Raw genomic sequence first — 24,735 nt, 5'->3', positions numbered from 1 at the left:
ATGTGGCTCCTCGCCGTGGCGACAACTTTCTGGGGATTGTTGCTGGCGCCAGGTAAGAAGCCGGGCCGGGGGCTGGAGGGGAGGAAGCGACCCCCACGACCAGAGCCGGGGGGGGGACGGGCGGGCGGGCTCCTCGATGCCACTCGCAGGCAATCCTGTCCACGCTTACGGGAGAGTAAGCCCCATTGGTTAGAATGGGGCTTACTTCTGAGTAGTCATGCTTAGGCTTGGGCTCTTAATCTTAGGAGAAAGTGGCAGAAAGGCTGCAGTCCTACCCACACTTACCTGGGAGTAAGCCCCATAGGCTATAATGGGGCTTGCTTCTGAGTAGACATGCATAGGATTGTACCCTAATCCTATTCACACTTACCTGCGAGTCAGCCCCACTGACTAGTATGGGGCTTACTTCTGAGTAGACACGCCTGGGCTTGGGCACAAAGTTCGCGCCTGCGATTCAACAGCTGCCGCCGCTGGCAGCAACTCTGCAGCCCTCCCTCCAGCTCCCCAGCCGGGAAAGAGGCGGTGGTCGTGGCGCCCCTGGGTGCTGCTGCCGCCGCCTGCTTCCCCATCCACCGAGAGGGGCACACCTGGAATGCGCGGCTGGGTCCGATCCGGCGCTTGGAACCAGTGCAGGTCTGGCCGCCTTCTTCAGCTAGGAAAGCTCCCCCCCTTCGCTGGCAGCGCCGGGCAGGAGAGAGCTTCCGCTGCCCGAGAAGGGCTGTCTTCGCCCGGGATCTGCTTCGGCAGCCCCTCGGCATGTGCTCTGGAAGCCAGAAGGGCGGGGGCAGCCCTGGAGCAAGCAGGTGGAAGCGCCCGGGAAAGCAGCCCTGGGCTGCCCTTGCTCTGCGGAGTTACCTTCAGCAGCCAGATTGCAGCTCCAAACATTACTCCTTCCTGCCCCCCCCTTCTTGGGTTATCTGGATTTAGTTTGGAGGGGGGATTTCTTTTGCCAGCAGCAGCTGGCTGGGCAGAGCTGAGCTTTGAAGCAGGACGCCCCCTCCCTGCCATCCAAAGGCTTCCTTCGCCCTCCTGCAAAATGTGTTCTGATCTGGGGGTGGGGGAGAGTTGCTAGTTTGGTTCTTGCAAACTATATCCAAGGGTATAGTTCTATCTCTACTCTGGGCTGCCTTTTTGGGAAGCTGGCAGCTTCTTCATAGATTAGCCCCGTCTCCCCCCTTTAAGTTGAATTCGGGAGGAAGGGCCCAATTCTACCCAACTTTCTATATCCGGAGTAGCCATGGTGTGGCCCTGTGGTAAGGGAACATACTGTATATCCCTATACCTTGGGAAGGCCCCAGTGACTGCCCTTCCACCACAGTATGCAGTGCACACCCCACTGACACAGCTGCACCAGCACTGGAAAATTGGATAGGATTAGTTGGCTATACAGTGGGTGCCACAGCCGCCTAGGGTGGGTGCCCTGCAGCCCCCTTGGAGCAACTCGTTGGTGCTAGACTAAAGGAGCCCAGGTGATCAGAGCCTAACCAGAAAGCTCTTCTCTCCAAACTCCTCTTAAGCAGGCAGGGATCTTAGTGGGAACAGAGGAAAACCCCAGACACCTTCTTCCCACGTTGCCCTTGAAGGTGGGTAGCGAGGGAGACCCTCCCAGTACCACCCCTGCTCTTTCTGTGCAGCAGGATCCATGCCCTCAAGAGCACCAGGGTAAGATTCCCTACTCAGGTCCAGCTCTGGCAGGTAGCAAATCCAGCATGCTCTCTGGCCCTGGCTTTAACTTCCTGAAGGACCTCCTTTACATAATAGAGGGAAGCCAAGGATGCTTTGCAGCCCTAATTGTGCATGGCAAAATAGTAATTAAATCATTTCCAATTAATTAGTAGTTAAGTAAACCCCTTTGGCACTGATGAGCTCTGGAACGCATCTCTGAGGCATGCTCCTTCCCCTCACCAAATATTGTTTGCTTTTACGTAAAAAGGAGGAAAAAAGACTGGTGCTTTTTAAGAAACTCTTGAGAGGAAAAGGAGGGAGGCTGAAGAGCAAAACAGATCAATTTCTGCTACTTCCATTACTGTTCCTTCTGCCCCCTGCTGGATGCAGTTTTAGCTGATGCAGCAAGAAGGGTGTGAAAAACTTGAAAGCAAAAACCCCACCAGTTTTGCCCATGCGAGAGCCCTTTTGCATGCAGTCAGCTTATTACTGCATGACACTAAGTAATTATGAGCCATGGCCTTAGCTAAATGGGCGAGAGCCAGAGCCGAGTGCAGAATCCACAGCTTTCATGAACAAGAGAGAAAACATTCAGAAGAAGTGCTGTGGAGTTGATGGGACTCGATCCCTAAGCAGTGTATTCAGGATAGCATGATCCTATGCACCTTAACTCAGAAGCAAGTCACATTGGTTGGAAAAACTGCATAGGATGACAGCTCCCAGTTGGAAAGCTCCCCCCCACACCACACACATGCTAAACAGCATTTTTTTCTCTTTCTTCTAGGATTTGCTTTGCAAATACAGTGTTATCAATGTGAAGAATTTCAGTTAAATAATGATTGCTCGTCCCCAGAGTTCATTGTGAATTGTACAGTGAACGTCCAAGACATGTGTCAGAAGGAAGTAATGGAACAAAGTTCAGGTAAGGTAAATTGCACTAATTGTCTCATTATGGACTCCCTGACTTGTCCCTCCTTCGCATTTTTGTGCCCATCTAATTCAGCTCCTTAGAGAATTCAAGCGTATCTCTATAACTGCCTCAATTTGAATGTATGCTGCACATCCCAAGTTTTATAATTTCACTGTAAACTTAAAATGCTGAAGTTTACTTAAAAGAAGTGAACAGAACTATTTAAAAGAGCATTGCCTGAGACCTCTCCTTAGAATACTGGGAAATTAATAACAAGTTCATTTAATCTCATTATAGTTAATTACACAGGCCTTCTCCCATGAGTTAGAAGGGAATGTATTGAATTAGTAGCTCCCTTTATTTACTCTAGCAATTCAGATTCCACAGTGGTTGTTCCTGAGGGAGAGTAGACATGGAGATCTCATTCTCATGACTGAAAGTGTAAGACTGAATGATTAGAATGAGAAATGTGATGGAATTACACAGAATTTAATGGGGAGGGGTTCAGGAGGTCTTGGTTTGGACTTGTGTATAGTCTTTCTAGAAGATAATTATACAGTATATTTCATGGAAAAGACAACAGCAATTGACAATCTGCCTCCCCTGTTACAAATATCTGTGGAAGGAACCACCCTAAGGCTTTCTGTGCACCAAATGATGTCACATGAAACAAACCCATAGATCTTAAGATTTATTGCTGTGACAGGATTGACAGCACAATCCTATACATGTTTACTCAGAAGTAAGTTCCATGGGGCTTACTCCCAGATAGGTAAGCAAAGGATTTCAACCTTAATGTTGCAAGTGTGTGTGTGTGTGTGTGTGTGTGTGTGTGTGTGTGTGTGTGTGGAAGATGGTATTTGAGGCTTTGTTTTACTAAGTATAGCTAGTGCATACTCATAAACCTGGAAGTTCTTAGGAGAATTTAGCTCTGAAGCGTTCCTGAAATCATATACAGCCTTTTAATTCAAAGAGGTGAAGCTGAGACCTATTAAAGCACAATAATAATTTATTTGGAGAACAGTCTGTACCCCGACCTTGGATGATAACATCTGTGGTGGAAGGATACATTTGCAAAGGAAAGCAGCATGTAGCCACACCTGTTGCTTCAGGAATGCTTTGGCACAAATGTAAATGACACCGGGATCTAGCTAATAACAGAGGGCATAAATATCATTACAGACTATCCGAGGTGTACAGTTTCACAGTATCTATAGTAATAAACTGGTGATGGGTTGTAATAAATGTGAAGTTGTCTTACGATGCAACACACCATAATAATTATAAGTCACCAGCCTTTGCTGGTTATAAAATTTTCCTTTCTAAAGCCTTTGAAATAAGCAGAAATTATCTTTTTAAAAGGGTGGGAGTGCATCACCTGTCTTCCGGAAATGTAGATATACAAACACTAATCTTCTAACTGCATTACAAATGTACCGTTAAAGCTTTGACCTGACCACTGAAGTGTGGGGAGGGGAAAGTGTCTTTACTTTTGGAAATATGTAAGTAAAAGGAACCTTCAAGTTTCTCATACTAAGTTTTGGAGCAAATATTTTCCCTTAGTTTTCTTGCTGTCTAGAAATTCTCCTGTTGAGCTGAAAGTTTAAGATAATTGCATCCTTCTGATGTTCTTTGGAATCTTATAAGCCATTCTGGACAGCCACCTGAAATGTAGTGTTAAAAGATCTCTTGCTCAAATTGTTTTGTAATTTTAGAAAAATACAGGTTTCATGGATAACAGGATTCTGGAAACCTATTAAAATGCTTTGCCAAAAGTTTCCAATGGAAATATTAAAATACTTTCCTTAGCTCTACTTTTTTTTTCCCCTAGCATTATAACTTCTTACCACAGTATTTTTATTTCAACAATTTAAATAGCCTCCCAGTAGCCGTATTGCTAATCTTTTAAGATGGAAGTTAGTGAAGCAGAAAAATGCATGCTAGGATAACTCCTTTATCTTGGATTGGTTTGCTTAAAACCTTTGGATGCCTAAACTTTTAAGTGATGAGTTTGTCAGATTTTCGAAATCAGATTTACAACTGGATTCTCAAACCAATTGATTAAACTACTGTGACTGTGTTAAGTTCAAGGTAAGAACCATTCTAATTAGATCTTAAAGCGTTTAGAGCAACGTAACTGTGCCTTCCCTGCTCTAGAAAAATTGATTTGTAATGGTTTCAGTAAAAGAGATACATCTTTAATGATATTTTTCTTTGGACTTTTCAATCTGTGAATTTTGCACGGAGTTGCAACAACAGCATCTAACCTAATGTTAGAACTTCTCCTATGCCTGTCAAGGAATGCATATAGCATCCAGCATCATTGTTGTCAGTGCAGACATTTGTTGTTTTAAACTAAGAATTTTTAATAATGGCTACAAATTCTTTGTTCTAACATGGGTGTTCTGTGTCTAGTTACATTTCCATGAGAAGTATATATTCTGGTTCACATCTAAGGTAGCCTAATCTGCAATTGAGCAACAATCAAGCCAAAGTAATTTAATTTATGTCAGTTTGGTCCCATTTACATCAGTGGGATATTTAGGGTTGCAGTGTGAGGTAGCTTGGAAGAAAATTCAAGTTATATCAGCAGAGTTCAAGGATTTAGGCTTAAGTGAGTTGCAGGGTACAGTGAAATGCTCAATGCAAGGTTCAAATAATTTATGTACATGTTAATTTTTTTAAATAATTCAGCATTTGTTTACCAGACCATCATATAATTCCAGCTTCTTTTATAGATGTTTAGTACTGATGGCCTTTGAATCATCTGTCTTCATGTTATGATACCCACTGAGTTAGAATCATTTCTTGTTTCTGCTTTTGCTATGACTAAAAAGCTGCAAACACTTTCAGTTTTTCTCTCAGCACATATCCTTCAGCAAAATCGATACTTCAGTTGCCTTTTTCTGTAACTTGTTCACTTCTACAATGGCTTTTTTTGAGATGGGGGGGTGACCAAAATTGTATGCAGTATTGTATTTTGTGTGCATTCTTCTTAATATGTCCACACCAGAAGCTTATTTAATGACATTAAATACTTGATGTTTTATTTTCAATCCCCTTTCTAATAAGTCCCAGAATTAAACTTTTTCACTTCCTTGGTATCTTATAGGATATGTGGCTAACAGTTCAGAATCAGAACGACTATGTATTAATATTAGCTGTGGAGTTCAAATCTTTGCCAGGGACTTCTCCAGGAACTTTACACATTAACAGTGCAATCCTATTTTGCGCTGGAACAGGCAGGCCAAGATAGGGGCCCAAAGTGGCTCTGCCAGAGGCAAGGGGAAACTTCTTACCCCCGAGAAAGACACCACAGCCCCAGTGGCTCTCTGAAGGTGGCATAAGTCAGAGGAGAGCAGAGCAGCTTGCAACTGTTCCGTGCTGCTCAGGAAAAGGGGCTAGGATCTGGCATATCTGCCATGTCCGAGCCCCGCCTTCCGCTCCTTGCCCACCTGCTAAGAGACCGCCCTCCACCCATCCTGCCCCAGGGCGCCTCACTCCCGCCTCCTCCCCACCCTCTCCAGACCCCTGCTTTGGCTCGGCTGACACAACCTATCTGGGGCAAGTTGCCACAGAGTCTGGATGCAACCTCTGTGCGCTGGCGTGGCTTGCTCCTGAGGAGGCACAAACATGCTTTACTGCACCATTGCGACCCTCCTGGGCCGGCACAAGTCCCCTGCACTGGCCCAAGGGTGCTTTTGGATTGCGCCCTATTAGACTTATCACTATTTAGGCTGTATTTCATTGAAAGCAATTGCTGTTGTTTCAACTCGGATAAATAGTTCAAACTTGCATGCAAATATTGAGTTGATTCCACCAATAGTCACACCTGAGGACAAGAGTCTTAAATTCAAAAATCAACAGAGGAATTTTAGAGAACTCCAGATTTAAGAGAAACCAGCAATATTTTGGCTTGTTTGTGAATAATGTACTTGGATTACTATTATAGACATATGAACCTATTGCATGAGTCTTATCAGCTAGGCATTTCCACAAGTAATGCAGAAGTAGTATCAAAGAAAGTAAAGTGGTCAAGAAAGAATGAAAGTTTAAACCATGCACTAGAAATATGACTAAGCTGATTTAGGGCATACATACAGATGTTATAGATTGTGTAAAACACCTAAGACAAAAAGATGTAAAACAAATAAAAACCGTGTCAAAGTTTCAGAGTCCAAGTACTATTCCAAGTATTAAAAAGCAGGAGACTCAAAACTGAAATTGGTTTTTATGCTGAGGAAGTCCAGAAAGGGGGAGGGGGTGCAAATCTTGTGTTTTTAGGATAATTTGTGGATGAAGATAGGCAGCTGTCATGTTGGGAGAGTGTAAGTTTTCTCTCTACTGTCCAAACTTTCTGGCAGGAGGGCTACATCATCTCTCTGACACTGTGTCAGGGGCCAGGAAAAATAGAATTAATTTACATTTCAAATTTGAATAAATTTACATAAATAAATGTATTAAAGATGGAACCTATATGAATGAATGAAGATCTTGCAATAGCTCAAGGCCTATAAAAGGCCTTGCACAAAGCAAGGTTGTTCTTTCCTTTGCTGCTTCTTCTGCATCACAGATGTGAAACAACAAACAGTGGAGAGAGCCCTTGTCCCACAGCTCACATGAGAGGTTGAATAGTTGCCCTCGTGCTGATAGCAGTTGCGTTGGACCAACATGGGTTGCAGCAAGTCTCTGGAGGGCCAGAGGCTCATTAGAGACTGGGGGCTCCCCACGGGCTTGATTGGGAGTCTCCAAGGGCCGCAAATGGCCTCCAGACCGGGGCTTGGGCACCCATGCTCTACTGGAAGTGCCTCTATGTTCTTTCATTCAAACTCTGGAAGTGGTTAACTCATTGGTTCCTTCTGGTTACAAGGAGCTGAGGACGGTTCATAAATCTGTGTTTAGTTCATGATGACTGTTGCATCACATATAGGCAAATGGATCATTACAGAAACAAAGCAGGTGGAACACCTCAAACAAAATGCCTTGCAGTGAAATAAATTCATACCCTTTGACACTGAGCAAATGTTACATCAAGTGATGTATGTGACTGTGTGAGCCAACCTTCTGTGCTTTTCAAGCTGGGTGGTAGCAAAAAGTCATCCATCCTTAGGGTCATAGGATGCATCTCAGTGGGATTGGGCAGAAACATATCCTTTTAAGCAGTTAAGGATTATATTTGCTTATACATTTAAGCATCAAGTCTCAGAATTTTTCCAAGTTTGGCTCACAAGCTAACAGGGATTGCTGAAAGAGAAACCAGGTCACAGGTCCCTGGCTGCAGCATTCACAGGACAAGAGAGAATGGTTTGGAATTATCGTGAGTGCAAGACCTACAAGGGAAAAGCGACACAACAGGGTGGAGAATGTGGACAAGCAAAGGAGGTTTGTGTGAAGCATAGTGTATGCATACCAGGCACATGAGGCAGTGGTCCTTCTGGGAACACCACTGAGGTGAGGAAGTAGCAGCACTGGGCATGCATACATAATAAGGCTGTGTGGACCCTTCTGGATAGGGATTCTTAATTAGTAGCGGTGGGTGAAAAAGGTTTCTTTTTTTGTGGATTTCAGTGTTTTCCAAAGTTAGTAGAAAATGGTTTATTCAAAATTAACATTATATCTAATTGCTTCAAAAGTATACTAGGTAGTTGATATAGTGTCAGCAGCTGCCACAGGAATTACCCCCATTACATAAAAAATAAAAACCAAGTAAAATGATTTCAGATTTTGCAGATTTTGGGTTTATTAAACAAAAATGAGAAGCGCAGAAAGCGGTGTTATGCATTATATTTCATTATTTTCACCCACCTCTACTAATGAGGTTTCTGAATGGTGAGGCAGGACAGAAGAAGTAGCTAGTTTAGAAAGGTGGGCCATGGGCATAGTTCCATAAAGATTGGTTTATATCTTTGTCATGGCCTTTTACAAGGGAATGACATAGTTATAATGTTTTCTGCCACGGAACATGGCGTTGGATCTAATGACAATGAAAGCATTTCCAACACTGTCTTTCTCAGATCCTTACAGTAATTGCAGGTGAAGAAAGCATTCCAGTGTATTCAGGGACAGTGTCTGGGGTTGGCTGGGTCTGACTGTGGCCAAGGGCCCATGGCCACCCAGTTGGACTGACCCTCTGAACAACCTCTAGTTGTGATGTAGGTCAGCTGAGAGACTTGACCTGACACTTCTAGCCAGGGTCTAGGAGAGAGGGGTAAAGGGGGTAGTTTGTACCGGGGCCTAGGAGCCAAAGGAGGAGCCCCAGAAAGTTCCTGGGATGTGACATTTTCCTATCTCACCTGAACTTGCTGCCGGCACATGATGCTGGGGTGCAACCATGTGTGTGCAGTGTTAACTGCTGCTGCAAACAGTACACACCGGGACCAAGAAAGCATCCATTACCTTCTCAACACAGTGTCAAATTCGGGAGGAAACTGGCCTGCCTCAGTAGCTCTTTGGCTTGTGGATACCATAACCTTGAAGGAGTGTAAGCTCAGAGACCCAGCTGCAGGGCTACAGCTGCTGCAGAAGTTCATTTTGGTCCATGCTAGTGTGAGCCTAAATACAATGATGCTAATTTTCTGCAATTGATTTTCTATATTTCAAAGATTCAGAGCGACTTAGGAGTGTGTTTGGTTTTCCATATTACTTGATCTAGCTGCCAGTGCTGCATGAACAGGTAGACCTGGGCTCTGCATCAAGAAGCCTAGTAGACCTGGGCTCTAAAGACTACTGTGGCTGTCAGTACCCTCTCCCTGCCTTATTTTGCCCCTCGTTCTGCCTGCCCCCATTGCCCCCCTCTGGGAATGGGCCCAGAAGAAACTTTGTACCCCCTGATAAAATTCCTCTCATAGGCCCTGCTTCTAGCTACAAATGCCCCAAAGGCAACAATGTCACTGTTGAGCCTCTACCAATTGTTCCTGTTGAACCGAGGAGGAGGAAATGCTGCGTGCTGCCACAGGTGAGCTGAAGAGGAACAGTCCAGGGCTTTCCTCAGTGTCTCCAGGAACCCAGCTGCACTACTGAATGTACTACCAGAATATTGCATGCTGTGAGGCTATTCTTTTACACTAGGTCTCCACTTTACTATGGGCTCACAATGCAGTCAAATCACTTTATGATGGCCTTTCTGTGGCAAAAAAAGTCCCCTACCTACATGATAGCTTCTTCACTGTACAATGGGCACATGATTGCTGTCAACAGAACCTCATGGGTGACACAAGCCAATCAGCAACTGCAAGCATTTAGTAGCCAGTAGTAGCATGTTTAACATTGTGGCTCTGTGCATTTGAGTGTTTTGTTCAAGCGTAAGACTGCAAGCCTGAAGTAGCCTCTCAGCCCCATAGGAGTGTTTTAAACACAACAATGTCCCCGAGCACAGTAGGTACCTTTAAAATTCACTTTTAAGAGAAGGAAATAGCTTAGTTCTGTATCAGAATGAATTATCCCCCAAAATGATGTTGGATTCACATTGCAGAATCTTCACAATATGATGGTGCCTCTGCAATGGATTGCTATTGTAAAGTGGGGATCCACAGTATTTATTTTTCACCCTACTTCCCCTAAAATATCTGCAGTGGCTTGCATGAAATAGAAAAACAAAATAAGCAAAGTAAAGTTAAAATATCACAGAAACATCAAATAAAGAAACCAGCAATAGAACATCCTAAGGTTTCTAATTAAAAGGCTGGGTACATGAAAAGATCTTTATCTGGCACTGGGAAGACATAAGCACAGACACTAGTGTATGCAGGAGGGAGAGCATTCCAGAACTGGGATGCCACTATGGACCATGTTCATTCATCAGTCTCTCTCTGGATCCACAAAATCGGAATGTTGAGAATTGCTTCACTAAAACATCTTAAAGTGGTGGTTCCCAAATTGGTGGGTCATGGCCCACCAGCCAGGGAAGCACTTGTCCTTGTCCCTTTAAGGCAGCGGTTTCTAAACCATTCGGCTGAAGGGCCACGTCAAATATCTGGTACAGTGTCGAGGGCCGGAAAATAAAATTAAATAATAAAATTTTAATGAATACATTAGAGATGGAACTTAGATGAATGAAAAAATGAATGGGCTCAAATGCCCAGTATTTCTCCAAGCACCAACACAGCCTAAGAAATAAAGCACACGCTTAAATGACCTCCATTCCCCCACCCCAAAAGCACAACTCCGGCTGTGTTTGGTCAACTGGGCCAGAGGCTCTCTGGAGACCCCTGCTTTAAGGGGAGGGGGGGAAGCAGCAATGCAATCCCCAGGATTGCACTGCTGCTGTGGATGGGAGGGGGTTTTTGTACTTTCCTGCAGCCAGTGCTGCACACCTGGGGTGGCTGTGGGGTGTAGGGAGCCCTCTGCAGGACTCCCTGTGCCTGCAAAACTCTAAGAAAAAAAAGACACTTTGGTTTTTGTGACAAAACCGGAAGTGCCTTTTTTTTCTTTTTAAAAAACCTTTGAAGGCACGGGGAGTTTGCTGCACCCCCCAGACACCCCAGGACTGCAGCACTGGTTGTAGGTGAGTACAAAACCCCTTTCCCATCCCCATCAGCAATGTGATCCTGGGGATCGCATTGCTATCTCCCCCCCCCTTCCCTACAACAACTTACAGTGCTCCCAACTCCCTTGTAGGAGTTTGGGAAGCACTGTCTTGTGTATATGAGTAAGTTCCTAAGAGAGTAGGTTGCCCTTGAGAAACTGATGCCAGTATTTTAAAATTGCCAGTGCCCTTTGTACCAAGGGAGAGTCAACACTGACTGTTCTGCTTCAGGGCTCTCCAATTAGACCAGTGTGAGTCAAATACAGACTGTGTCCCCCCCCCCCAAAACATACATTTTCATGCATTCTAATTCATACATACTTCAAATGTACCATGAAAGTGGCCACTCCCACTCTCTGTGGGAGCCATTCCAGGCAGCGATGGCTACATGCAGAAGACTCCATTCGGTTCCATGAGCAACTGCGCATTGCTGTCACTGATGGAATGGCTCCAGTGGTGAGTGGGAGGGTTGTTTATGCAGCTTGTTGCAGCACCTGTAATACTTATCATTTGGACCCCCTTTAGCTAGGTTACTGTGCAGCAGCAAACCTGGCAGAAGTTAGTGTGGCTGTCATACATATGCATTGTTTTGATCTGTCACAGAACAGAGTGCAAACCTAGTCCCGCTGAAAAATTTTGCTTCTGACAGTAGATTCAGATCAGTGGCCTAAAGCACATGAACACGGAGAAAGAGAGTATGTGTGGAAGAAATGAAAAAGGAGCATCCAGGAGGTGAACATTGGAGTTTCATGAATTATTTTAGATTGCTTTCTAAAACAAGAGTTCCAAATGTTTACTATTGTGTAGCTTTTAAGCATATGGTCTGTTCTCCTGACATTTGCAGTTCCAGTCACAAAAGCCTCATAAAACAGTAGCTACAGTACACAAACGAAAGCTATACAGACAGTTGAATTTCAATTGTAGGTGAATTCAGTCGTAAGTCTTTTAATTAATTTGTAATGCCTTTTTTCAAAAAGCTTAGTTCGTGATGGCATTTTGCTATGCATGCAAGCTTGTATGGAATACTGTAGTGCAATTAAAGCAATTGCTGCAATTGTGCACTTTAATAGTATATTAGGAAGTTGGTAACTACAGCCTTCTAGAATGAGATGTCGAAAAATAAATGCTATTTCTAAATCTCTGCAAAAGGTGTTATTTTTAATAATCAGAGGGAGAAGAAATTAATTTAGAAGTTTGCCTGAAGCAGTCTGTCTTTAACCCTTCATTTATAAGACATTTAATTTTATTGCTATCCCATCCAGGTGTTCCCTTATAAGCAGAAATTTATCGGGGGGGGGGGGGGGAGTCTACAGACAGATGGCTAAAGTGAGGAGCAAAGACTCGTTTGCTCAATCTTTGGATGTCACACAGTTATTAAAGGCAGAAGAGCCCTTGCTAGGAAAAAGTTTTCAACTGTACAGGTGGGGCCTCGTATCCTCAGGGGATCCGTTCTTGGACCTTATGCAGATATAGAAAACTGCAGATAATGAAATTCATAGTTTCGGCCTCTTTAAGCCCTCTGGGGGTGATCAGAGCTCTGCTCAGTCGCCTCTGGGTTGCTTTCTGAATCATGTGTCCACCTGTGGTCTCTTCAGGCTTCAGAATGGCAGTTTCCACCAAAAAAAAAAAAAAAGCTGCATCTTCCGGTTTCCCAAAGATACACATTTTATGCCTTATTCCCTTATAAGGCATAATAATATCACTTCTGGTTTTCCTCAGGAAACTGGAAATTGCTTTTTTTGGTCAAAACAGCCACTCTGAAGAGGCCACGGATAGCACAACTCCAGTTGCCTCCAGAGGATGCAGGTTGGGTCAAGTCTGGCTCAACTTGGGTTCAGGGGACCCGCTTTGAGCTAGATACAGAATCCACGGATACAGAGGCCCCACCTGTAGTTTCTTCAAATAAGTACCTTTTAAATTAAGGAAGCCTACATTTCTTTGTAAAGGGTACACATTCAAAAAGTTTTAAATCTGTATTTTCTTCCTTTGCATTTGTTGATGATGTTAACAGTTCAACAAGTGTTATACTATTTGGAACCTTCCCGGGAGTAATCTTTGTATTTGATTGCTTTGTCTATAAATGATTATTTTATCAATTGTAAAGCAGCAGGGTCTCAGCCAACACTATGATTTCCCATTTTATGTATTGTTTTTAAAGTGATAATGTCAGACATGATTCACCCTTCATTATGCTACTAAGGGTAAATTGAGAAAGGGAAAGTAAAAGTGACTCTCCCCATACCAAGCCTGCACACCATAAATTTGAAACTAGGAGCACAAGCTTATGCTTGTTTACACAGAGGTAAGACCTGTTGTTTTTATCAATGGGTCTTACTCTCAAGAAAGCAGGCATAGGATTGCAGCTTAGAACAGGGGTGTCAAACTCACTTCATACAGAGGGCCGAATAGTATTCATGATGCCTGCTGAGGTCCAGAAGTGATGTCATTAGACAGGAAGTGATGTCATTAAGCAAGCGATGACCAGAAATAAGCACTTTTTTCTCACTTAGGAACTCATTAGTTGCAAATGACTGAAGAAAAAAATATGGAAATCTTGATCATATTTTCAAGATCTGGGAAAACCCAATTATAATGTGGGCTTCCCTTTCAGCAGTGACACCTCAGCACAGCTTAGCATCTGAGTGCATCTGATGGTGGTGCTAGGAGAGCTTGGGGGGCCTGATAAAGAGCTTCTGGGGGCCATATCTGGCCCACAGGCCTTATGTTTAACATCCCTGATCTAGAGCATAGAGCTCCTGTGCACACTTTTCTGGAAGTAAGTCCCACTGAATGCAGTGGGATTTATTGATGTTTAGCTATGCATAGGTTTGTGTTATGCATGTGTGGGGCAGGGAGTACTGTAGTGAGAATTACATCTGAGTAGACCTGTTCAGAGGCGTTGCATTCAAAGGGAATTACATCTGAGTAGATCTCAAAGGACTTGCATTCAACAAGGATTTGCTCAAAGGGCTTGCTTTGTTCAAAGGACTTGCATTCAATGAGAATTATGTCTGAATAGATCTTCATAGGCTTATGCTGTAAGTCATATGCCACTTTTTCAAAATACTTCCTTCCTCCCGCCCTCCCATATAGTATTTTGAAACTAAAGGAACATATACACAATTCTAGCTGTATTTTAAAAGTAAACCTAGACAGAGTACTCTTAGTAGCAACAGAGAGGCTTAAAAAAAGTGGGACTGAGCAGTCCCTGTCAATGTGTTGTCAATGGAGAGGTTGCCCCGTGAGCGAAGGGCATGGCCATTTGCTGCCTCTGGCAGGTGTACAAGCTAGAGGGGCATTGCAGCCTGTTTTCCGCTGTCAGCACTTGCCTGGAATAACTTTATAGTTACCCGTATCTGAAGCACCCAGCTCCTCTCTGTTGCCGATAAACAAGGCTGTATGTGAACAAAAGAATTATGGTATATGTTATTAACTTTCACTATATGCTATAAATTTAGAGCTCTAGATATATTACTGTTCAGAAAGTGTTTTCAGATGCTAACGCTGTAGGGCATGTTCTCTTATTAATAAACTGCTTCCAATCTTATGGTTGCCTGTAACACTACAAAGGAACAAGGGGATGAACTAAATTAAGTGCATTAGATAAGGTGAAACCATGGAGGGCTTATAATAAATTGCTTTTTTGTGTGTGTGCTTTTAAATACAGTAAGGGAATGATGGAACTAGAAGTTGACTGGAAGCACTTTATGACTTGAAAAAAATATGAAAGAATAAAAATGCAAAAACTGATGTATCTTTTTAAAAGGAATTTGCAGTTTCTGGTCAAGTGACTTTAATTTCTCACAAGGAAATGGACAATAGCTTTTTATGTTTTTCTATTTCTTGGCCTTGTTCTCGAAGTAGATACAGTGATAGGATATGGTACCCACAGGGTGCTATGTTAAAACAGTTCACGGTTCTAGTCCTCCAGGCTATTAGAGTGTGGCTAAAATTTCACATATAAATAAATATGTTCCAGAACTATCTCCAGTGACCTACCCGGAGCTCACATTCCATTCCTTTTCCCCTTCCAGAGTGGTTTATCATAAACAAGTGGATTTAATGACAGCAATCCTTTCAGTTTTATTGCTTGAATTTCTGTGGGCAAAATCTGAGCACTGTCAAATATCACTAAACTCAAAGCACCAAAGGGCTGGAAATGTTATAGTGATTTTATTGCTAATGTTTCTTTCAAAAAGAACAGAAACCATCTAAGCAAAATCACTGGTAGAGTGTTGTTTCCTAATAACACGTGGAGATAAAGAAGACCTGTCATTACTGCATAGTTGCCCTTAACAGGTGTTTGCTCCTAATGAGGGAGATTGGAAGTTTCCCTCCCACATAAATTCCTTTTCCACCCCTTTCATATTTTGTTTTAACCACAACATTAATGAACATTTAATGCTATGTTAGTCAGATTCTCTTATAAACAAGGAATGGCATCTCGACTAGTGCCAGTGGCATAGCCGTCTTGTCTGCTGCCTGAGATGGTGACTCATGGCATCACTCCCCCTCCCCCAGCATGCTGACACAGAAGTAATTTGCAATGATATGATGACATCACCACCAGTTACTTCCAGATAAATTTTTCACTGTGCTCTGCTTCATGTGCAGCGAAAAAGGAGCTGGTCTGATCGTCGTCATCATCTCCAAAGAAGAGGTCAAAGAAACACTTAGAGGTGGTGGCAGTGGGGGAGTGTGTGCATTCTTGTTGCTGCCCCCTTCACATTTGGAAAGAAGGAGGTGGCAACAGCGAGATCACATCGACCACCACCACCTCTAAGTCTTTCAAACACGTGATCGCACCCACCGCTGACACAGGCTTCAAGGTTCACCTGCAGCCATCTTGGGGGACCTCTCACAGCACCTCCTGGCACCTGGGGCTGCCTGCCCCTGCCCTTTCTTGCTGTGCCACGAACTAGTGCTTCCATGAAAAGAGGAAGCTTTCATTTGCAGAGGGAGCTGTTGATGGCAGCTGTGATGCATCATGATGAAAATCAGAAGTGGGTTGTAGTCACATCAGGGAGCTCTTCTGAGGTGTGGAGAAGCTTGTAGAGGAGGCCGCTAGCCCCCCACACCCTCAACAGGGACAGCACAGCCTCTCAGTATGCGGAAACCCCCTTTTTCACAGCAGCAGTGCTGTTCCAAAGTGCTATCGGCACCACCCCCTTCCTGGTAACTCTTTTGTAAAGTTTGGGAACCTCCAGCCTTGGCGTTTACAAACCTGCTTCAAATCTCCAGTGAGGGCAGCCTGATTAACATTTACCACCCAGAACTAATGCAGACATAATGCTACGTCATGGCTAAAGCAAACCATGGAAGGAGGGAGAGGGAATGGAGCATGTGAGCCTATAGCGTACACTTCCTCTCTTCATCATTATTAGGAGATGAAATCTTCCAAATCATGAAATAATGATCAAGGCTTGGATCTAGAATATTTGTCTGGTAATTGGTAATATTTGCCTTCCCAGTTGCAGTCACTCTGACAGCGTTGTATGACGCTCCAGGCAGTGCCCTGGGTCCTCCAGAGTAGCTCTTCAGGAGTGCAAGGGGCTAAAGCTAGAAGGGTCAATGGAAATGCTTCTGCTTGTTTAAGCAGGGAATTGCACACAATGTCTGCACTGTTCCTCTTAAGCTATTTTCAACCTTTTTCATCTCACGGCACACTAGCAAGGTACTAAAATTGTCAAGGCACACCATTAGTCTTTTGACAATTGACAAGGCACACCAGGCTATTGGTGGTGGGCTCACATCCCCCAATGGTCTTATTAATAAATTACCCTTCCTCAAACTCCCGCGGCACATCATTTGCAGCACACCAGTGTGCCACGGCACAGTGGTTGAAAATGGCTGAGCTATAATCTTATGCATTCTTTCCTGAGAGTAAGTTCCATTGAATACAGTGAGATTTACTTCTGAGTAAACATACATAAGTGTGCAAACACTAGTTTAGATTCCATTGGATGCTGTGTTGGTAGACACAATTTCTTTCAATTTAGGATCAAACTAGATATAACAAACATGAAATTAATACCTGTTCTTGCGTTTCTCAATATTTTTTCTCCATAAAAGTTGGAGGATATTTCCAGCCTAATCCTATGCATGTCCACTCGGAAATGAATCCCATTATAACCAATAGGACTTACTCCTAGGTAGGTGTGGGTAGGATTGCAACCTGACAGCCCAATTCTATGCATATCTACTCAGAAGTAAATCCCATTTTAACCAATGAGGATTACGCCCAGTTGTGTGGATAGGAGTGCACCCTTAGGACCCAATCCTATTCAACTTTCCAGCATTAATGCAGCTGCAATGCAGCCCTGAGGTAAGGAACCAAATGTTCCCTTAACTTGAGGAGGTCTCTGTGACTGCCTCCCCCCCACTGCAGGATGCAACGCGTGATCTGTTGGCATGGCTTCATCAGTGCTGGAAAGTTGAATAGGATTGGGTTCTTAAAAGTAATAGTTGCTTTCCCTGCAGCATATCCCATGCAAGGAATCCCCTTCCTCTTCAGTGATTGCCAGTGTCCCTCCCCTCCTCTGCAATGTTTTTTTTTGGGGGGGGGGCCAAAAGAAAAAAATTGAGGTGGGGAAGATGTCTTGGTGCTGGCATTCGTTGTACCTTCCTGAGAATAATATTGGAGATATTTCAACAATTTACAGCTAAGCACAGTGTAATTTAAAATAAGTCAGGAATGTCAGCCACAGTGGAAAGGGTAGGTAATTTGTAAGTTCAGATAGACAGCTCATCAAAGCAAAGTACTTCAAAAGAAATGAACTTGCAGACTTCTGAAAAACACAAAAAAAATTGAGGAAGTTGGAGAAGGAAGAGATAAATGGGCCCATTTAAAAGACTCTTATCAGGAGTGAGCTGAGAAGCCTTTATCTGTTTATGCACAAGGTATTCAATCTTGTCTTTATGAACAAACAAATGAGAGTAACAGCCAGAGAAAACACTCATAAATCACAAAAGTGCATCATTAAGAAAAGGATAATTATTAATTACTAGCCTGTCCATATGATGCACTGAAAAATTTAATGTAATGTGTGCTGCACAGATTGACTTGAAGTCTAACTAGGACTGCAAATGAGCAATGAGTATTAAGGGGGTGGGAAATTCCACAGTACATTTCACCAAGTGGCTTTATATTGTTCTTTGCAAAGATTATGGAAGCTATACGTATTCAAGACACTGCAGTTATCACAAGGGTTCTAGCATGCAGGAACAAGGCTGCAAAAGACACCTAGGAAACACTTGCTTTTGTCTCCAATCTGTTATTGGGAAGTTTTCAGCTTTTTAAAAGTAAGTTTTCTACTTGTATTTGTGTCATCAGAATTTTGTATTTGGGGAGAATTGTGTTTTAAAATCATATTTTATTTTAATAAAATATTAATGCTACCTGATGCTACCTAAACTGTATACCTGTGGAATCCATGTTCCGCTAGTGCAGGCTGCTGCAAAGCAGATGTAAAGTGCTTTGCAGGAGTGCAAGTTGTGGCATGCCAGTGGGAAGGTTAAAGCTTTCTGCACATACCCGCAGACCGACAGAGGCCTGGCAGCAGAATTAAACCTTTACAAGAGGTGGAACGGAGTGGGGGAGGACAGATCAGGTCCTGGAGGGGGCAGGTTTGACAATGATGACACACGTCAAATCCTGACCCCCTGATGCACCTGCACAGATCAATGCAGACTTGTGCCACCAATACTGCTAGTGCAGGTCCAAGTTGACTCCTTGTGGCTGCTGCGGCTTATCCTGGGGCAAGGGGACAAATGCTGGAGGCCTCCAGCAACCAAAACTCTTCTCCAGGATTCAGTGAAAGCCATGCTGGCACCCCTGCATTGCCACATGGGGAGTAGGATTGGGCTGTTTGGAGGGTTGGGCTATACTGAGAGAGTATCACTTAGTTGCCAGGCATCTGTTATAGAAAAAGAGAGCGAGATTGTAATATATGTTCCCTATCTAAGAGCCCAAAATATCTGCTCTGTTGTGGGTTCAACCAGAAACTAATGCAGCAAGAGTTTATTGCTGGCCCCAAGAAACTAGTGTCTGTAAAGAATGGAATGTATTTCTTAGCTGTGCTTGCAATTCCTGAGATCCTTTGAGGTTCATTGGGTTTTGATAAGAAATGATGAAACACTAAACATTATCTGCTATCAAGATAACATGAGTGACAACTGGCATGTTTTTTGTTCTCTGAATGCAAATAGAAATTACCTCAAACACTGGTCTAATGCAGAAAATCATAGAGAAATTCTGTCAGTACTTCCATCCTTAGCCCTGATCAGTTTAATATGAAGTGGGAAGGACAGCACTTTAGGGCTTCTTTTATGACTGTTGGACAAATGAACAAAGAGCAAGAGAGACAAAAGGAGTTGGAAGACATTGGAGACCAGAGTCACCTTGATGACTTATTCATCACATGGCTGGCCATTTTTCCATGGTCAGAATACTAGGAACAGTTTTGTTGAATCAATTCTGGACATAATTCCATGCTGTTTTGGCCATACCGTATTTTCTCTGTACTTTGAATAAAACCGCTGACATTCTAGCAAGGAAACAAGTGTCTCCAGATCTGCTGCGCATTGCTGAACCTTTATGGTTACTTGAAGAAAAGGCACTTTTCACATTTGTGGGTTCCTTCTCATTTGGCCAATCCTGATAAGCTTTACTGTACTGGAACGAGTCTTCCATAAGGCCCTTTACAACTGTTGCAGACCGCAGTGCCATTCCACAAGGCATGGCCACTGCCACAAGAGACAAGCAGGCCATCCATGCCCCCTAGTGCTGGTAGGTCCGCACAGGGGACAGGAGGGAGACTGGGAGGAGGAGAAGGAGGATTGGGGCAGTGATTGGTGCTGGGTGAAGGACGGATTGAGGCTGGGAAGGGAGTAGGTATCAGTAGCAGTGAGGTTTCCTACACATCTAGGTAGTAATGTGCCTTCTATAAACACTGAAACAGAATGCGTGGTGATTCAAACTAGTAAGCTCCTTATATGGGATTGTTTTAGACTCAAGATTCCACTCATCAATCAATGTATTAAAAACCTGACATCCGAACCACAGTGAGTAAGCTTCTAGTTCAAATACGCAGATTGTGCAAACAAACTGTTCAAATATTGTGGGCAATTTCCTCAATAAAATTTTTTTTTCAATCTGGTTGTGCTGTTCTGTAGTAGACAGCATTGAATGCAGGAAGATTTGCTGCAGGACTGTACAGCAGGCAGAATTTAGTCTACATTCCACAAATTTCCAATGAGTAGTGTTTCTCAAACTTTTCAGAGGCCCTAGATTTATACACACCACTGCGCACTGCCTGATTTATACACACCAAAGGGTGTGGCTATAATGGTGTTTGGGCAGCAGTGTTCTCTCCCCCAAGTAGCAATTTGACTAACCCTTGATGCATGTAGCCTAATCTGCCCTGTCATTTTCATGAACTATCAAAAATTGGGTCACAACCCACTGGTGGGTCCCAGACCTACAGTTTGAGAATCACTGAATTAGTTAACTAATCTGTGAGCATTAACTGGAGTCACAGGATATACCAGAAAACACTCTTGTCTACTCTGTGCTTCCTGTATATCGTTACAAGGACATAGTGGAGTTTTGTAATTCTTCATTAGCAGAATGAATAAGCATTGTATACCATTTGGCAATCTTATGCAAGTCCTACAAACCTACCTTCTGTTAATCGTCAAACTCATAGAGCAAAACACTCTTGTAGAGTCTGAACTTCAGTAGCAAGTTCAGATCATTTCTTTTTATCAGTTGTTATATACTGATCATTTCTTTTTATCAGTTGTCATATATCGATGAAACCAGAAGCATTTTTAGAGTAAATTTAATACAGAGATCTGCTGATGGGTCGCCCCTTAAATTGCTGACGTGGAATTGGTACCTTCCAGGTGTTTTCCATTGAAAGATACATTCCCTTAGGTTTAATTGGGCAGTCGTGAGCATTCAGCTCTTTCGGCACAAGGCCGGCTACACAACTTGTAGGAAAGTTGGTTTGTGAGCCTTGCTGTCTTCTGAGGCAGGAATGTGTAAGAGGGTGTTCTCTGTTGTGGCACAGAACTTTCTTTTGTGGAAAATGAGACTATGTCATGGTACTGTGGAAGACTTCTCTTCTTTGCCTGGCATTTTTCTTTGATAATCTTGCGCTATTCTTGGTATTTTTTTGCGTTCTACAGAATTCACATTTCTTTTATTCTTAGCTGTTTTATTATATTATTTTTAATTTACTGTATGCCTTTTGAAGGAAGACCCAAATAGGTATTTTTTTAATTTAAAAAAGTTCCCATGGTTCTAAATGAAGGGCTGACAATGAAAGATATTACATTTCTTGAACTTTTTACCTTGCTTGCTGTTTAAGCATTCAAGAACCTGCAGGATTGTTTTCCTTGCTGTGATTGAAACATAGATATATATTGCCTTTCGACCTGGGATTCTTCACAGTTTGAATTCAGCTTTCAAGGACAGAGAAGGTGCCTTTCATCTCCCATTGTTGTTGGATCTGGAAATTGTGTGTATGAGTACTTGTTGCACTCAGAAAGGCCCTTTCTATAGCATACTTAACCTTTTGTTATTTGTAGAAGAGCCTTATGTAAGATTAGTTTTGTTTGGACGCAACTGTGGAGGGGTGCATATTTCACAAGTTTCAGTAGCTCCTTAGGACATGAACTTTACAAAAAACATTTGAATTAAATTCTAGAGAAACATCATAAACTTCTCTCATCCTAGTACCTGAGAATAAGAAAGTAGATCTTCATAGTCGAGTTCAAAAGAACCTATTCACTCTTACTACTAACACCTCAACAGAAGAATGCTGCTGAAAGGGAAGCTCTGGGAGAGCCCAGTTATAACAGGGGCATATGAAAATCTTCTGGGAGAGGCGCATGTGGCCTGTGGGCCTTATGTTTGACACCCCTGCTCTAGATGCTGTTATTAATTTTAGTCTCAGGAGTTGTGCATCAAATACTGTTATTAGGAAAGCATAAACATCAGTTTTCTTCATTTAAGTCTTGGGGGGCATACATCTATATCATATATATACATACACCACCATTCTTTTGTTCTGTGCACTTACTTCAGTAGGTATCTTTTCTCCATCTTCTATTTTCCCACTGCATAGGTTAAGATTGACACCCCTTTTAGACATTGTTCTACTGAATCGTTTATAGCAACCCCTGCAATCTCTGGCTAGTCAGAGTGCATCTGCTGTCTATAAAGATTTCAGTGTTGCTGTGGATTATATGATGACCAGCAACCATGCAGGTAATAGACTTTGCACCAGTACTTTCTGCAGTTGTTGACCACAGCAACTCAAGTGCACAAAAGTCCTCAGGCTGTCTCTGACTGACCTGAGAGCAACTGCTGGAACTGCTTTAGCCAAACAGGTAAGAGACCATCTTAAAGGGGTCTGAGCCAAGTTTTTCTGTCCATTTCACTCTGAAGTCAGGAGCTAATAGTTTTGGGGCAACACTCACATGCAGCGGTAGAATGAGGAGTGAACAGGTTCTTTTGAACTCAACTATGAAGATCTGCTTTCTTGTTTTCAGATGTTAGGATGAGAGTTTCTGGTAAGTTTATGATGTTTCTTTAGAATTTAATTCAATCAAAAACTGGAAGTGAGCTCTGATCCCTGACTGGAGCTATTTCAAGCACCGGGGAGCCACACCGAGGGGGCTGCAAGCATGTTGGACCCTCCCCAAGTTCAGTGTGAATTCCCAGGTAGGAATACAAGCTCCTGCTTCCCATGGTGCTGTGATTGCTGCGGTGCCATTGGGCACCCATTTCTAGACCACTCCCCTTAAGGGGAAATGGCCCTCTTCCATTCTTGTGGTGGGTCACAACCCATCACTTTGAGAATGGGAGGACTAGAGCAGCACACATGAGCTTCAGTTCGTATTTTGTTTGAACACACACTTTGCTTTTCAGACATATTATGCCATTCTCTTGAATAGTTTTAGTGAAAGAGTATAACACAAGAGTGGATTTTTGATGGATAATTCCCCCCCCCCCCCAAAAGTTATTTCACATAGATACATTCTCCTTTCCAGTGCAGGGGAGATCAACCCCAGTCTTTGGAAACAGGAAGGGAATTTGTTTTAAATTAACCATGAACCTTTCTTTCTCACTTCCAGGGTGAGACAGACAGAAAGACAGAAAACTAGATAAGTTGAGAGTTTGATAGCAATATTATTTATGTATCAAGCCCAAAGCTAAATTTCTATGAGATCACATGAAAGAGGAGATTCTGAGGTAATTGACAGCTGACTTCAGAACTACACACTGTTCACGCTTTTTAAAAAAGCAAAGTGTTTATTTTATAACCTCCATAAAACATTTAAAACACATCTTTTATGACTTATCAGCTGGAATTCATTTTTATTGTATTAAAAAGTTAAATACAGAACAGCCTTTAAAGAGTTCTTACAAGGCAACTCATTTTTGTAAGAGTACTGTTTACGTGACTTACTTCCAAACCTTAGATTATAGAATGGAAAGAGATATTTTTATGAATGTTTGTGTGTACTGAACAGTGCTCTGTAGACAGCGAATTCCCCATGAGCCTTCCATTGTTTAGATTTTTCACAAAACTGCATGGAGGAAAATGCCATGTAGCGACTGAAAACCTCAAACATAAAAAGCCCTGGATGCTCCTGAAATTTATGTCACACCTTTGAATTTAATCGAATTCCAAGTGATCAGGCTGATTTATTTGTAAGGAGCTTTTGAAAGTAGTCAATGCCAAAATGTATTGATTTTTCAATTTCCAGGCTTTATGGAAAGCAAAGACAAATTTAAGTGACAGGAAGAGCATTTTCAGAACAGTACCACTTATTTAAGCCCTGCATTTCCAATTAAAAACACAACAGGCGGCAGTGGGCTAAATCCCTTGAAATGCTCTGAGAATAAAAAGCAGCATTGCTAGAAACTTGGCAGTCTCTTCGAATAGAAAAGAGCTAACATACAGCAGAAAGCATGTTTGTTCATATTGGGCTAAATACTCTTTTGTTCTGTGTTGCAGGGATCCTGTATCGCAAGTCCTGCGCATCCTCCGCAGCCTGCCTCATGACCTCTGCCGGATACCAGACTTTCTGTACTCCAGGGAAAATAAACTCTGTTTGTATAAGCTGCTGCAATACTCCACTCTGCAATGGACCCAGGCCAAAGAAGCGGGGAAACGCTGGCGCCATGCCCAGGGCTGGTGTATTAACAACCGTGCTGCTCATGAGCTTGGCGGTTTTATCACCAGTAAATTGCTAAACTCAAAAGGAAGACTTCTCTGCTGGCATCGTTTGTCCTGTGTCATTTCCTTCCAAGACACAGCTGGTTTTCCATTGTAATGTCGCTGTTCGCTTCCAACTGCTCAAAGAAGAGTTTAATCTGAAAATTCCCAGACACTTTATTAGCAACAGAGCTTGTCCGATTGACTTTCCAGTATGCACTTTAAAAACAAAACAAAATCAACCACTAATCATGTAGCGCCCATATCTATTTATGTTATTGGAGAGTAACCCATTCAAACAAGCCCAAACTCAGGAGGGTACAACTTGCAGGCTGTAAACCTTCTGTTTGAATTTCATGTGTTTAGCATTGTGTGTGTGCGTATTTCATCTGACTGGATTTTTC

At 42.8% G+C, this 24,735-nt stretch overlaps 1 protein-coding gene across 1 annotated transcript; it reads left to right on the top strand.

The window, feature by feature from the left end:
• Nucleotides 1-24,369, top strand: LYPD1 (LY6/PLAUR domain containing 1). Its single transcript, XM_066611681.1, has 3 exons — nucleotides 1-52; nucleotides 2,450-2,587; nucleotides 24,131-24,369. The coding sequence occupies exons 1-3, from the start codon at nucleotides 1-3 to the stop codon at nucleotides 24,367-24,369; spliced, it is 429 nt and encodes a 142-aa protein (XP_066467778.1).
• Nucleotides 24,370-24,735: the final 366 nt, after the last annotated feature.

Source organism: Tiliqua scincoides, chromosome 1, assembly GCF_035046505.1.
Source record: "Tiliqua scincoides isolate rTilSci1 chromosome 1, rTilSci1.hap2, whole genome shotgun sequence".
NCBI classification, from domain to species: domain Eukaryota; kingdom Metazoa; phylum Chordata; class Lepidosauria; order Squamata; family Scincidae; genus Tiliqua; species Tiliqua scincoides.
This window is presented reverse-complemented; position numbering and strand designations above follow the sequence as displayed.

Coding starts and splice junctions, on each gene's coding strand:
- LYPD1 (XM_066611681.1), top strand. CDS start 1: ATGTGGCTCCTCGCCGTGGCGACAACTTTCTGGGGATTGTTGCTGGCG. Junction 53..2,449: donor GGGATTGTTGCTGGCGCCAG/GTAAGAAGCCGG, acceptor TCTTTCTTCTAG/GATTTGCTTTGCAAATACAG. Junction 2,588..24,130: donor AGTAATGGAACAAAGTTCAG/GTAAGGTAAATT, acceptor TCTGTGTTGCAG/GGATCCTGTATCGCAAGTCC.